The sequence below is a fragment of the Gymnoscopelus braueri genome (assembly GCF_963280865.1).
Source record: "Gymnoscopelus braueri genome assembly, chromosome: 16".
NCBI lineage: Eukaryota > Metazoa > Chordata > Actinopteri > Myctophiformes > Myctophidae > Gymnoscopelus > Gymnoscopelus braueri.
The window spans coordinates 553573-568322 of NC_137616.1; the positions used below are offsets into that span (position 1 = coordinate 553573).

At 47.3% G+C, this 14750-nt stretch overlaps 1 protein-coding gene across 3 annotated transcripts in view; it reads right to left on the bottom strand.

Moving 5' to 3' along the window:
- Positions 1–14750, bottom strand: part of brf1b (BRF1 general transcription factor IIIB subunit b) — a 95186-nt gene that overhangs the window by 37350 nt on the left and 43086 nt on the right. For all 3 annotated transcript variants that reach the window (XM_080452296.1, XM_080452298.1, XM_080452297.1), the window contains 6 exons: positions 13834–13914; positions 10921–11094; positions 9628–9659; positions 9033–9105; positions 6545–6694; positions 110–203 (listed from right to left, as the gene is read on the bottom strand). In XM_080452296.1, coding sequence (XP_080308422.1) covers positions 110–203; positions 6545–6694; positions 9033–9105; positions 9628–9659; positions 10921–11094; positions 13834–13914 — 604 coding nt within the window. The remainder of the gene's footprint in view (positions 1–109; positions 204–6544; positions 6695–9032; positions 9106–9627; positions 9660–10920; positions 11095–13833; positions 13915–14750) is intronic.

The following is a 14750-nucleotide window of genomic DNA, read 5'->3' on the forward strand; positions in this document are numbered from 1 at the left end:
ATTATTTTTAACTCTATGGGGTTAACCCATGACCTTGTGGTCCAAAGGAGAGAGCTCTACCGACACAAACATGTAAAGCAGTATGTTTAGCGTGTTCTCTCTCTCTCACCTCTTCCTGAGCGTTGCATGGCAGACCTTCACCACTCCTATGACGTCCTTCACTGTACGACGAAACTCATGCATCCTGGCTGCTACCAGCAGAGCTAGGAGAGGAGAGGAGAGGAGAGGAGAGGAGAGGAGAGGAGAGGAGAGGAGAGGAGAGGATGTAGTGGAGTCAAATGTACTATATCTGTGTTTGAAATGTAGTGGAGTGAAAGTCATAAATATTCATAACAATACAAATACTCATGTAAAGTACAGATATCACCGAAGCTCACAAGAGCTGTGAGCTTGTCGATCGGCTATTTTCAAACAGCCTATGTATAAAATAGGGCTAAAGGGGTTAATGCGTGTTTTATAATGTAATAATTTAAATCTGCAAAGTAACTAGTAACTAAAGTTGTTCTTTTCGTTTCTACATAAGAAACTTACTTATGGGATATCATCGCCCTCTGGCGATTGCACAGAGCACAACACATGAGCTCCCGGAAACAATCTTCGATTGGACAGGGTTCTGTGACGCAAACCGGAAACCGGTTGGGTTATAAAGCCCCCAGCGTCACCAGGTTTGTCCTCTTCCTTCACTCTGCTAGCAGCGAATGCGCACGAGTCCTGAAGACAACACGACTAGCAACCGCGATAAACTTCAACGAATCCCAACAAAACCCATAGCGAGGGCACCCAGTGTCGCTCTACGGGCGTTTTCGTTATCTAATCAGTTTATCGTTGTTAGATTAAAACGCTCCGCGTTACTTTTCCTGTCCTCTCAGTCTTTCCACGAGCTAAGAAGTTAGCTAACGCCGCTAGCCAGACTACAGGCCGCGTTAAGCTAATAGGCGGAAGCTAGGCTGGATTAGCCTAGCTGCGTTTACCTGCCTCGTGGTGACTGGAGGAAAAGAAGATGGAGGCGCCTCGAGTCTGCGGTCTGACGGGCTGCGGCCTACCAGTAGCAGCGGACGACCGCCATCGGCTGTGCATCCTGTGCCTGGGGCCCAACCATGCGTGGCTCGCCCTGCACCACGCAGGCGACGAAGACGCATGCAGACCTTGTGACGACTTCACAGTCCACCAGTTGGAGTGCCGCCTCAGGAGGGCCCAGGGCCTGGCGGCCTCCGGTAGTGCTAACACCGACGCTGGCCTCGCCATGGGCCACACGGCGTCGGTGGGAAGCACGGGCCTCGAGTCAGGCCTACTGCAGGATGCGCCACGATCCAGCGGAGCCAGGAGGAAAGTCCGGGGAGAGGCTTCTTTGTCGCCTACGCCGGACCACGCAGCTCCAGCCGAGGCCAGTGGGCCACCAACCGGGGACTGCGTGCCTCCCTCCTCCCCCTCCTTCTCCGTCCTCGCCTGGGGCGACACTCCGACGCCTGAGGGGGGCTCGGATGGGGAGGACTTCGGGATAGGAGAGGCTTCACAGAACGAGGTGGAGGCCGGACCCTCCCCCCGTCGGGCACAGGAGGCCCCGAGGTCCAGTCCGGGGCCTCTTGTGCCTACGTCAGCGCGAGAGGAGGCAGCACCGTGGGTGATGGCTCCTAGCCTGGTGAGGGAGCCTCTCGAGCCCGTGTCGGCGGTGCTAAGACGGGCTATATCCAGGTGCGGCCTGGAGCAGCTGATGGAGGCGGCGAGGGCTTCAGTCAGGGCCCCCATCCCAGGATTCCAGGGCCTGACGCCCCTCGCTCCCCGGCAGGTCGCCTCAAAACTCCTGCCCGAGGCGGTGGGAGTCCGTGCGGCCCTGCACCACTCCTGGCGGCGAGGTAGGGGGGAACCGGAGCGGCTTGGTAGGCAAGATCCTCTCCGGGGCTGGGGGTCGTAGGCCTTCCCCCCATGGACGCTGCTCTGGCCACGAGAATCGTGAAGGCGAGGAGAGGCTCGGTGGGAATCGGCTCGGGACATCGGCCCATCTTTGCCGAGCATGCCAGGCAAGATCGCACCGCGGCCCTCAACGCTCTCTACAAGGCCTCGGGCTCGGCTGCGGAGGCGCTCAACGTGGTGTCGTTGCTGCAGGGGTCGGCCGCCGTCAGGCTTAAAGAGCTGGTGGCCAAACCCCTGGTGGACGGGATGCCTGCGGCAGCGGTCCACAGAGAGTGGGTGGAGGATGCAACGGAGCTGGACAGGCTGGTGCAGATAGCCATCCTCTGCACCTGCCAGAGCCTGATGTGGACAGGTCGAGCCATGGCCCTCACCGCGGACTTGGAGAGGGCCCAGTGGTTGGACCTGGCCACAACTGCGGGGGCGGATGTGTCTACAGGACTTCTCGCAATTCCCCTCTAGGCCCACAACCTCTTCGACAGCAGCACGGACCTGATCGGGAGGACACAGGCGGAGGAGCAGCAGAGGCGAGGGGCGACCACAGGTCTCCTCGCCACCGCCGTCGCTGGACGCAGGCGAGGAGCGTCCAGGTCGTCCTCCGCCAGAACCAACTCCTGGGAACGTCCCTGCGGCTCCCTCGGCGTGGGGGACGTGAGGAAGCGCAAGGACTCCGAAACCCCCCCTCCGGTAAAACCCCCCCGAAAGGACCTCGGGGCTGGTCGCAAAGGGAGGGGTAAGTGACGGTCTATGGCTGATCCCGTCACGGCCACTTGGCCGGTATTATGCGGGGTCAGCTCCCCACTTGGGGACCGGCACTGGCGCTCTTCTTGCCCCGACGGACAGGGCCACGGGCGGCTCCGCGGGAACACAGAGACTATAAGAGACGCTAAAAAAGACAATTTAATTGCCATGCTGTCCTTTCAGTCAAATGTGTGTAATGTGCTTTGTGTGTGTGGAATAAACCTGTTGCCGAAACCACAAATGCTCATTCCTTCTCATACTAATGTTAGAGGCGGATCGCACCCCGGTGGGGTGCCCTGTCCTCGAAGTTATGCTATGAGCCCTCAGTGTTCGGTTTGCACCCTGGACGGCATTCCGAACACTGCAGGGACAACTCCTGTGCGTGCCATGAACATGATGAATCAATCGCAGGTAGTACCTCTTTCTGCTATGAATCAAATGTCTATAGAGTGTTGTTTTCACAATGTGAAACAGGGGCTTTCTGTGAGTAAAACATTTCCAACTGAGACATTGCAGTTCCCTCTTCCGTCCGGCAGATGGCTGCAAAGTTCATCTGTAGGACGGTCGAGAGCCAAAATGGCGGCCTCCCTCAACTGCCCTAAAATGGCGGACGAGGGAGGGCGGAAATGCGTTTTTCAGTCAGCCCCGGTGTTGTACCGTCAAAACTTCCCGAGTGGGACGGAAGTTTTGTTCCGTGTAGCAACAACGTCTCCGCACAAGAGGCCCGCCCCAGTTGACCTCCCTAAGATGGCGGTCGTCAAGAGGCGGAAGTTGTCGGACCGACGGAACCCGGTGTTACCCCTTCAACTCTCCCCGAGAGGGACGGGAGTTTCGTTCCGGGTAAAACCTCAGCCGCGCAAGGGTTCCGCTGTCTCGTCGAAAGGAGTGTCGACGCCTCCGGTTCCCATGGAAACGAGCTCGTCCTCCGAAGCGGTGAGTTCTTCGCGTCCGTTGAGACACGGACGGAGGAGGCCGCTGCTGCCCCCCGTGGACGCCTTCCCACTGGTTACTCCAGTCGGGCCGGCAGTTTCACCGGTTACCTTGGTAACGAGGCAACGCTCTTCGGAGCTGATGACGTCATTGACCCCCTCCGGCCCCACGAACCCTCTGGCTCGTTGCCTGGCGCAGTGGGAAGCTTGCAGACCAAATCCTTGGGTACTACGTACCATTACGAGAGGATATAGGTTGCAATTTTCCTGTAGACCTCCCCTGACGGACGAGGTTATTTTCTCCCGAGCGTCAGGCCAGGCGGCTGTGACGCTACGGGAGGAAGTTGTGTCTCTGCTGAGCAAGGGTGCTATCAGAGAATTATCTCCGAATCAGAGCCGGCTAGGTTTCTATTCGGAATATTTCCTGGTGCAAAAGAAAGGGGGGGGGGGGGCGTGAGACCTATTCTGAACCTAAAAGGTTTAAATAGGTTTCTGACGACCTTCAAATTTTGAATGCTAACAACGGCCAAGTTGTTGCGATCGATACGTCAGGGGGATTGGTGGACGAGTATAGATCTGAAGGATGCCTATTTTCACGTCCCTATCTACCCCGCGCACCGGAAGTTCCTACGTTTTGGCTTTGAAGGCAAAATATACGAATACACGGTGCTCCCGTTCGGCATGTCACTGAGCCCTCGGGACTTCGTGAAGTGCACGGACGCGGCTATCGCCCCGCTACGCCAGCAGGGTCTCCGCCTGGCGACGTACATAGATGACTGGCTGCTGGCGGCGGGGTCGAGGGAGAAGGTGGCGCGGCACACAAAGGTAGCCATTGCGCACCTGACGTCCCTGGGGTTTACGATCAATACTCAGAAGAGTGTTCTGATCCCATCCCAGCAGACCACCTTCGTGGGGATTTCCTTGGACTCATCCACGATGGTGGCGCGCCTGTCTCAGGACAGGTTGGCCGGTTTCCTGGCATGTGTGCGCTCTTTCCGTGTGGGGCGCAGAGTCGCGTACAGGACATGCATGCAGGTTGCAGGTCTCATGGCCTCGGCCATACACCTGATCCGGCTGGGTAGATTCCACATGAGACCTTTTCAAAGGTGGATGCGGAGGCTTAGGATACCGCACACCATGAAGTCTCGTAAAGTGGTGATATCTCCCCGGTGCGTGACGACGTTGCAAACGTGGTCACAGGCGTCCTTCCTGTCCGGTGGAGTCAGGATGGGCGAGGTGGTGTCACGAAAGGTGATTACCACAGACGCTAGCCTCTCAGGTTGGGGAGCTGTCCACGACGGTTACTCAGCCAGGGGGGTGTGGACTTCTGCTCAGAAGGTATACCACATCAACTATTTGGAGTTGTTGGCGGTCTTCCTCGCCCTCCGACGGTTCGAGGACCGCATTGTGGGATGTCATGTTCTGGTTAGAACGGATAACACCACAACGATGTACTATGTCAATAAACAAGGGGGCTTGGGCTCTGTTGTTTTGGACAATTTGGCACGCGAACTGACGCTATGGAGCACATTGCGTCTAGCCTCGTTATGCGCCTGCCATTTGCCGGGTCTCCTCAACAGCGGAGCGGACCTGCTGTCTAGAGGCAAACTTCGGTACGGGGAGTGGTCTCTCAACCCGCAGGAGCCTGATCTGGCTCCGGTTCGGTCGGGCTCGGATTGACCTGTTTGCGTCCGGGGGAAATCCTTTGAATCACAAGGATTTCTCCTTGGGAGTGGACGCGTTGGCACACGTCTGGCCGGACGTTCTGCTGTATGCTTTCCCACCTTTGGAACTGATCCTGTCCGTTCTGGAGCGGGTCAGGGTCCAAGGCAGGACGGTCCTGCTGGTGGCCCCAGCATGGGGAGTGTGGAGGTCGGAGATCGCTCCTCTCCTCTACGCTGAACCCTGGCCTCTCCCGCTTTTCAGAGATCTTCTGAGGCAAGGCGGGGATGAGGTGTTTCACGAGTTCCCCGGGGATTTGGACCTGTGGGTCTGGCCCGTGAGGGGTCGGTGAACGACCGGAGGTGGTTGGACCGGTGATACATGTCCCTTGGGGACACAGTTATTGCCGCTGGCCGTCCAGCGTGGAGTATTGACAGAGGGTTTTACCTCTGTAGCCCTGGCTCGACCGTGATGGCACCTGGGGTGTCATTTGTGGTCGAGATGGGGTGGGACTATGGTCAGGGGAGACCGGCACTGGCTTTGGCTGGTTTCTCTTCCCTTGACCGGTGGTCTCCTTTCTGTTTCCCTGGGGCCGGCTGGGCCAGGCCTAGGGATGGGAGGGGAGGACAGGAGCCTGATTCTCTTTCAGGGGAGGTCAGGTTCATCTGAAGGGCTCCTGTCTCGTTTCCCTTCCTTATGACCTTTTGGGTCATGCGTCTGGGGGTCGGGGTCTTGCCGGGAGGCATGACCTTTTGACCTTGGGGCGTACAGGTTGGATAGGGTTGCTCCTGGGACTCCCCAGGGGGGTCTATGAGTCCCATAAGTAAGTTTCTCATGTAGAAACGAAAAGAACAACTAGGGGTTACGTAGGTAACCCGGAAACCCCTTCTGTGCGCTTCGACTAGCGTGCAGAGTGAAGGGTATCAGAGGACGAACCTGGTGACGCTGGGGGCTTTATAACCCAACTGGTTTCCGGTTTGCGTCACAGAACCCTGTCCAATCGAAGATTGTTTCCGGGAGCTCATGTGTTGTGCTCTGTGCAATCGCCAGAGGGCGATGATATCCCATAAGTAAGTTTCTTACTACGAAACTAAGAAAACTGGGGTTACCTACGTAACCCCTAGTTTTAAAATATTTTAATGGAGTAAAAGTACAATATTTGTCTCTGAGATGTAGTGTAGTAGAAGTAAAAGTACTGAAAATTGGAAATACTCCAGTAAAGTAAAAACACCTCAAAAGTGTACTTAAGTACAGTACTTGAGTAAATGTACTTAGTTACTTTACACCACTGATGTAATGTGTACCTGCTCCACACAGCCCACTAGGTCTTCTTCCAGTGTGCATCCAGTCTCGTTTCATCCTCTGCAGGAGTCTCAGGGCTGTCATGGAAACCAGGTGAGTCTTCTCCCCAAACTCCAGCATGTGAGCGAAACGAGGAATATACAGGCAGGGATCTGAAACATTACGCATGTGTAAAACAAGGTTTCCGTATATCTATATCTATATATCTATATATCTATATATCTATATATCTATATATCTATATATCTATATCTATATCTATATCTATATCTATATCTATATATATATATATATATAGACATTGACCAATTGTTAACACACGTTTCTCCAAACAATAACGGCTTTCTCAAAACTGCACACACAAAACTGAAAACCTCACACACAAAATGCTAAACCCCACACTGCCTTTGCAAGATGACTCTTTGCCATCAAATCTTTTAACTGTTCACAAAATGGAACTCGTGTTTTCATTTGGTACACACAGCCATATTTTCAAATGACACACACATACCATTCATTACAGTACACACAAAATGCTAAACCCCACGCTGCCTTTGCAAGATGACTCTTTGCCATCAAATCTTTTAACTGTTCACAAAATGGAACTCGTGTTTTCATTTGGTACACACAGCCATATTTTCAAATGACACACACATACCATTCATTACAGTACACACAATAAGCATGTGCTGCACACTAACAAACATTTACAGCACACTGCAGGGCAAAATTGAAAACACAATCATAGAAATGGAACACACCATGACAATGACTCTGGAGAATGAGCCATTTCTCCTTTTGTAAAATGACTCAGTGTAGGCCTACTTTTTTCAAACATAAAACAAAACAAATATGCAGCCAAAAATGTTTTATTTCTCTACATGATTTAGGCATCATGCCTCCGGTTCATGTCTGGCCAGAGGGCCTCATCCACATCATAGGCAATGTTCTCCCTGTCCAAGCAGCGTTGGAAAACGCCTCGACTGGCGCATGAAGCCCTGACAGGCCTCAACAGTGACTAGGGCTGCAATCGATTTTTACGATTTTTGTAAATTGACATTTTTCGATTTTGAATTGGAAAAAAACATATTTTACTAATCGAGAATCGTTTGTTTTGAAAAAATCTGAAAAGAATCAGAATCGTGACCCCAAGAATCGGAATCGAATCGAATCGTGAGATAGCAGAAGATTCACACCCTAACAGTGACGTCGCCACAAGCCTCCTCCATGGCCTGGAGCAGTGGGACCCGGCTCTGTGGGTTCCGTTCATTTACCTTCCACCTCCAAGCTCAAAATAACTCCTCAATGGGATTCAGGAAAGGAGAATAAGGTCGAAGGTACAGAACGGAAAAATTTGGGTGGTCCTGGAACCACTCACGCACTGGAGCAGCCCGGTGGTGCAAATTGCTCACCAGACATGAATGTTTAGAGATTTGACTATTTAGGTGTTATAGATTGATGCTTTGAGATTTTGCGTGAGAAGTGTGTGCAGCAACTGAACATTGTGTGTAGTGTTTGGACAACAAGGTGTGTTGTAAATTGTTGCTTTGAGATTTTGCGTGAGAAGAGTGTGCAACAACTGAACATTGTGTGTAGTGTTTGGACAACAAGGTGATAATGTACTGAACATTGTGTGTAGTGTTTGGACAACAAGGTGATAATGTAATGATAGTGATGAGTGTAAAGAAGGAAAGTCAGAGTCTAATGCAGATAAGGGAGTGTGAAGTAGTGCCAAATTGGGTCGAGCGATTAGTACATGAAGTTAAGGTTGTGAAAATTGTGCCGAATTTTTGCTTTTTGTGTGTTAACAATTGTGAAAAACTGTAATAGGCTCTATGCACAGCAGCCATATTGGAAGATTGGATCTGAAGGTTAATTGATTCACTAATTTAGTTCATTAAATAGCCCAATTAGCATTAACATTAACCAAACACATTTGTACAAACAGTGTTTTGTTTTTTACCCAAGCGTCAATCTCCTGGTGACCTGCACAATTCCATAACTTCATAGGTCGTCCGTTGTGTTACGAGAAACACACATGAAGTGCCATTTAGTCCCACATAGAACCGCAATATTACTGTCCAGTCCTGTATAAGCCTACTGTATTTCCAGAATAATCCAAAAACACTACACAAAACAGAATGAGATAGTGAGCAGGCGTGTGTGAGAGAGGGGCTGTTTATTTGTGAGCAGTGAGAGAGAGAGAGAGAGAGAGAGAGAGAGAGAGAGAGAGAGATAGAGAGATATAGAGAGAGAGAGAGAGAGAGAGAGAGAGAGATTCTGGTAATTACGTTCTCCTCTGAACTTAGCCATGAGATTCATATTTTGCTAAAGTAAAGCATGGGGGCCCACAGGTTTTGTTTTGGCCGCCTGTTCCCGACCGCAGGTATATACATTGAGTATTTACCTATAGCAGGGGTGTTGACCAATTATAGGAGGACAGTATTTAACTATAGCAGGGGTGTTGGCCAATAGGAGGACAGTATTTACCTATAGCAGGGGTGTTGATACAAAGCTCTCTGGCCAATAGAAGGAAGGTCTTTCCCAGGATATAAACGTTGACCTGTGGACCGAAAGGTCAAAGTTCACACAAATCACCCACAATCACATTTGACCTTTGCTGTGTATGGTTATTTATTTATCTATAAATCAGTTAAAAATCAGTGACTCGGGGTGCTTTATCAAACGAGTCGATTGAATCGATTATAACAAGATGAAAAATTAAACATAATAGATCATTTGATTTTTTTTTTAAATAAATGATAATAAATAATTATTAATCAATATCTACTTTGGGCATGTCATTGTAGGCCAAATTTTGGATAAAAAAAAAAAAATTAGCTGATCTACAAGCTCAAGCTATTTTCACTATTTTTGAAGTAAAAAAATAGCATTTAAGTGGTTAACGATTCATTGATTTATACAAATCAACAAAACCAATTATGTTGTTGGATTAATCGAAACGGTAATCGACAGAATGATTGCTAAGAAAATAATTGATAGTTGCAGCCCCATCAGTGATAACAAGCTAGTTGAGCCAGTATAAACCAGTTTAAACCAGTAGAGACCAGTAAGGTGTTCCTACCTGCAGAAGGTCACTGAGGTCAAGCAGCATGTCTGTAGGACAGTTGAGGAAAGTCTGCACACTTCAATTCAATCCAGAGGGTTTAAAAACAAAGCTCTAGCAGCCCCTAGAGGCTGTGTCTACAACTGCAATTCATAATCTTAACATAGAAAGAACAGCATTTGTCTTTTTGATTTTATATAAGATGATGTCTGGCAACATTGTGTGATGTCTACTTGTTTGTCTTATGTCTTGTGTATTGTTTCATGAAAAACAATTATACAATTTAACCCATTAAGACCGGGAACGCATCTGTGTAACCACTTTATCCATATTTTATACTTTGGCTATACAAAAATAGCAGACATACAAGTAAGTTCATAGCGCGACACTTGTAGATCTGCTAATTTTGAAAAATCTTGAACATTTGTGCAAACCTTTGAATGAATATTTTTTAAAGCGAACATTTTTAACTCATATCTTTGCTTCTGGGGGAGGGGGTCCCTGGAACAAAATATTTTGAGATGGGGGTCCGCGGCCAAATATATATCATGTTGGGGGTCCTTGATATGAAAAAGTTTGAAAACCACTGATATTATAGCAACATAATTCTCTTAAAAAAACAGTTAGGATTTAGAAGACATGTAGAATATACTATATATTCATTGAGATTTGCACACATTTTCAAGATTGTATCAAAAATAGCAGATCTACCCATACCCTAAGTGGGGTTGGCGAAAGGGCCTACTCTGTGTGGAGTTTGCATGTTCTCCCCGTAGGTAATACCCTCACAAAAACATGCAGTAATCCTGGTCGCTATACCGCCTCCCCCATGACAGCCTGATGGAGGGGAAAGGAACTGGTTGGAATAACGTGTTCCTTCCACGCGCTACGTCCTACCGGGGGAAACTCCCCCCTGTCAGGTGACAAGAAGGTCAGTTGGCTCTCATGCATTGAAGGAGGCATGAGCTCAGCCCTGGGCTCCCTAGGCTGGTGGGGGGAGTGTAGCGCCCAGGATCACTTGGCACAGGGTGAAAAAAAAGCTTACAAAATCGTGGGATAAAAATGTAGTATAAATAAAATAAAATAAAATAGCAGATCTACAAGCTCATAGCGTGGCACTCGGTGCCACGCTATGAGCTTGTATATCTGCTATTTTTGAATAGCCCAAAGAACTCTTAAGTGACACAGATGCGTTCCCGGATTGAATGGGGTTAAGTGAGAAAAAAAAAGACTGCATTTCTTCTCATTAAAAGCTGATGTTTTGAGTGTTTCGCTGAATGTGAAAGCGCGTGTCGCTTTATCGAAGGATACGTGGCGTTCCCTCCGTCCTGCACACCAGGTAAAGGCAGGCAGCGATGATGTGGGCCATCTTCCTCCCTCTGGTCAGATGTTTGCTGACCACCATCTTGAAGAAGTTGAAGGCCGTGTCCAGACAGTGTTGGTTCAACTGCAGCTGGCTGCCCAGCTGCTGTATCTGACGCCTCCCTGGAACACAAGACACAAACACACATCCTATGTAAACACACCAGTGGTGGAAAAGGTACTCACATGTTTTACTTAAGTAAAAGTATCAATACGGCAGTATAGAAATACTCTGTTACGAGTAAAAGCCCGGAATTAAACATTTACTTGAGTAAAAGTACTAAAGTATTGGCATCAAAATGTACTTAAAGTACCAAAAGTTAAAGTACTGTTTATGCAGAATGTCCCATTTCACAAGGTCTCATATGTGTAAAAATGTATACAAATCTTTTGAAAATAGCCGATCTACAAGCTTGTAGATCTGCTATTTTCAAATGGCCAAAATGTATATAGGCCTGAAGTGGTTCATGTACGTTGTGTAATAATAATCCAAATCTACAAAGTAACTAGTAACTAAAGTTTTCAAATAAAGGTAGTAGAGTAAAAGTACAATATATAGATCCCAGATGTAGTGGAGTAGAAGTAAAAGTATTGGAAATTGGAAATACTCAAGTAAAGTATATATAAATACCTCACAAGTACAGTACTTAAGTAAATGTACTTAGTTACTTTCCACCACTGCTGGCGTGGTTGAAGAGCAGACTGGTAGTCGTTAAATCTGTGCAGATTGGTCAATCTGTCGTGGCCGAGATTCAAAATAACGGCCTTGAGCTTTCCCTCTCTTTTCCACCCCAAAGTCCAGTGGTGTAAAGTAACTAAGTACATTTACTCAAGTACTGTACTTAAGTAACATTTTGAGGTACCTTTACTGGAGTATTTCCAATTGTCTGTACTTTTACTTCTACTCCACTACATCTCAGAGGCAAATATTGTACTTTTAATCCACTACAATTATTTGAAAACTTTAGTTAATAGTTACTAGTTTTGCAGATATACATTATTACATTATAAAACATACATTAACCACTTTAGCCCTATTTTATACCTAGGCTATTTGAAAATAGACGATCTACAAGCACACAACCCGTCACAATACGACGCGTTGTGAGCTTGTAGATCTGCTATTTTCAAACGTTTTAGTACTTTTACTTGTACCAAAATACTTCTACATTGCAGTATTGATACTTTTACTTAAGTAAAACATTTGAGTACTTTTTCCACCACTGTCAAAGTCCTTATAGACCTCCGGGCTAAATGTTCTCATTGTGTAGCTACATGCACGTGAGTTGTACTTCTTTCACAGACTTAAACTCGGAAAAGTGAAGGCAGGGCTCGTCCAGGATTTGAACCCAGGACCTCCCGCACCCGAAGCGAGAATCATACCCCTAGACCAACGAGCCACACTATTCCTACCATTTTCAGTCTGTTACGACTGTTTGTTGCACATGTGACTTACTTGAAGAGGTCAGTGATAAATGGTGCGTTAATATAGCGATATATCATAAGATTATAGTCGACTAAATCTGCAGTTGATTTAGTCGACTAAAATTTATTTTGCCGATACCTTGATGGCATCGTAATGCCTGATACACCTGAAAGTAGATGATCTACACCTGAAAGTAGATGATCTACAATCTACGAGCTTGTAGATCTGCTATTTTCAGAGTGCAACACCCGAGCGCAACCAAACATAAAATGACTTGTCTTTTAGTTCTTCTGGATCTCTTCTTTACTAGTCCCTCCCCATAGCATTTTAGTCTAGTTTTTATTTGTTGACGAAATTGTCAATATAGTCTCAGTTTTAGTCATCATAGCTTAGTTTTCGTCAGTGAAAAAAGTCTATATACATTTTTCTTCGACGAAATCAACACTGACATAGATTGTGCATTTCGTTCACCCATTCTCACACACACGGCGGAGGAAATGCAAGACACCAACCTGCTCATCGGGAGCAATTAGGGGTTCAGCATCTTTGGTCAAGGACATTAACTCTGGGGGAGCCCAGGACCGAACTGGGAACTCACGCAGTTCCCATCCGGCCGCTATACCTGCCACTCTACCCCTGAGCCACTGCCACAGAGTGATGCAGTATGTAATGGAGACAGGACGTTAGCTTTAAACAATTAGTCTGAATAATTAAATGTTGTTTGGAGTGTGGGCACAAGTCCCACTTTGTCTTTGCCAATAATTGCTCGTCCGGTGTGTGTGTGTTTGTGTGTGTGCCGTGTCTGTTAGTAGTGGTTAAGGCAATGAGCTTGTAAGGCACTGCATTCTCCCTGCGCAGGTTAGAATCCTGCCGACAACGTGGGACATGTCTAAACTGAAGGTGTATTTATCAGGCCGTATTCAATTTACTGCATGCATACTTTTCTTGAAGAATATTTGACATGAGATGAATTGCAAACGTTAAGACTGCAGAATGTATGACGAGAGCATTTTCCAACCCAGGAGGGCTAGATCGAGATAAAACCCAGAATCTCTCACACAGTAGGCGAGACTCATACCCCTAGAGTAGACCAACGAGCCTTATCTTTGCTATCATCTTTACTGTGACAAAGCTGTTTGATGCACTCGTGGCTTTCTTAAAGATGTCAGAGATGCTGCAGGTAATGGAGATATAAGGGTCAATTTAACCCATCAGTCACATTCTGAAGATTGAAATGTTGCTGTGGGGTGTGGGTTCAAATCCCACTTGCTTTTTGCTAAAAAAAAATGCTTGTCTGGTGCACACTGGCTGAGTGGTTAAGGTGATTGACTAGAAATCCTTTGGGGTCGTCCCGTGCACATTCGAGTCCTGGAGACCATGTCAACATGTACGTTAGCTATTTATGCAGGTGTGTGTGTGTGTGTGTGTGTGTGTACCATTCTGTAATGTCTGGGTTCGTGACTCTTTCCCAATGCTGCTGTAGAAACCAGTTCCTAAAGCTGGAGTCTTCACTGGACCTGTTGGACAGACAGACAGAGAGATAAGAAAACAAAATGAGTAACATTTCTACTGAATAAAGCTGTGTTTTTCCCCTCTATTGAATTGAATAACAACAATTGAAACGCACGCACACACACACACACACACACACACACACACACACACATTTACCTGAGTAAAAGTATAAAGGTATTGGTATAAAAATGTACATAAAGTACCAAAAGAAAAAAATACTCATTGTGCAGAATGTCCCATTTCAAGTTTCCAATGTATACAAATGTTTTGAAAATAGCCGATCTACAAGCTCACAATGTGTCGCATCGTGGCGCATTGTGAGCTTGTAGATCTGCTATTTTCAAATGGCCGAAATGTATATAGGGCTGAAGTGGTTAATGTATGTTTTGTAATAATAATCAAAATCTACAAAGTAACTAGTAACTCAAGTTTTCAAATAATTGAAGTGGAGTAAAAGTGCAATATTTGCCTCTGAGATGTAGTGGAGTAGAAGTAAAGGTACAGAAAATTGGAAATACTCCAGTAAAGTAAAAGAATACCTCAAAATTGTACTTAAGTACAGTACTTGAGTAGATGTACTTAGTTACTTTACACCACTGATCACACCCTCAAATCACTCACAGCTTGGACCTGGATGGTTTCCACAACAACCAGTCAGCTGGTGAAATCAGCACAGCTTGGGAGCTTTGACTCTGTCAGCCTGGTTACATGTTAGAGCTGGTCCAGGATCAGTGATACTGTTTGACTTGATATAGACGGTCAGTGTTGATGTTTGAGCTGGTCTAGGGCCAGCATTAATGTTAGCACTTGGTTTCAGAATGACTTTAACTCTGGCTGT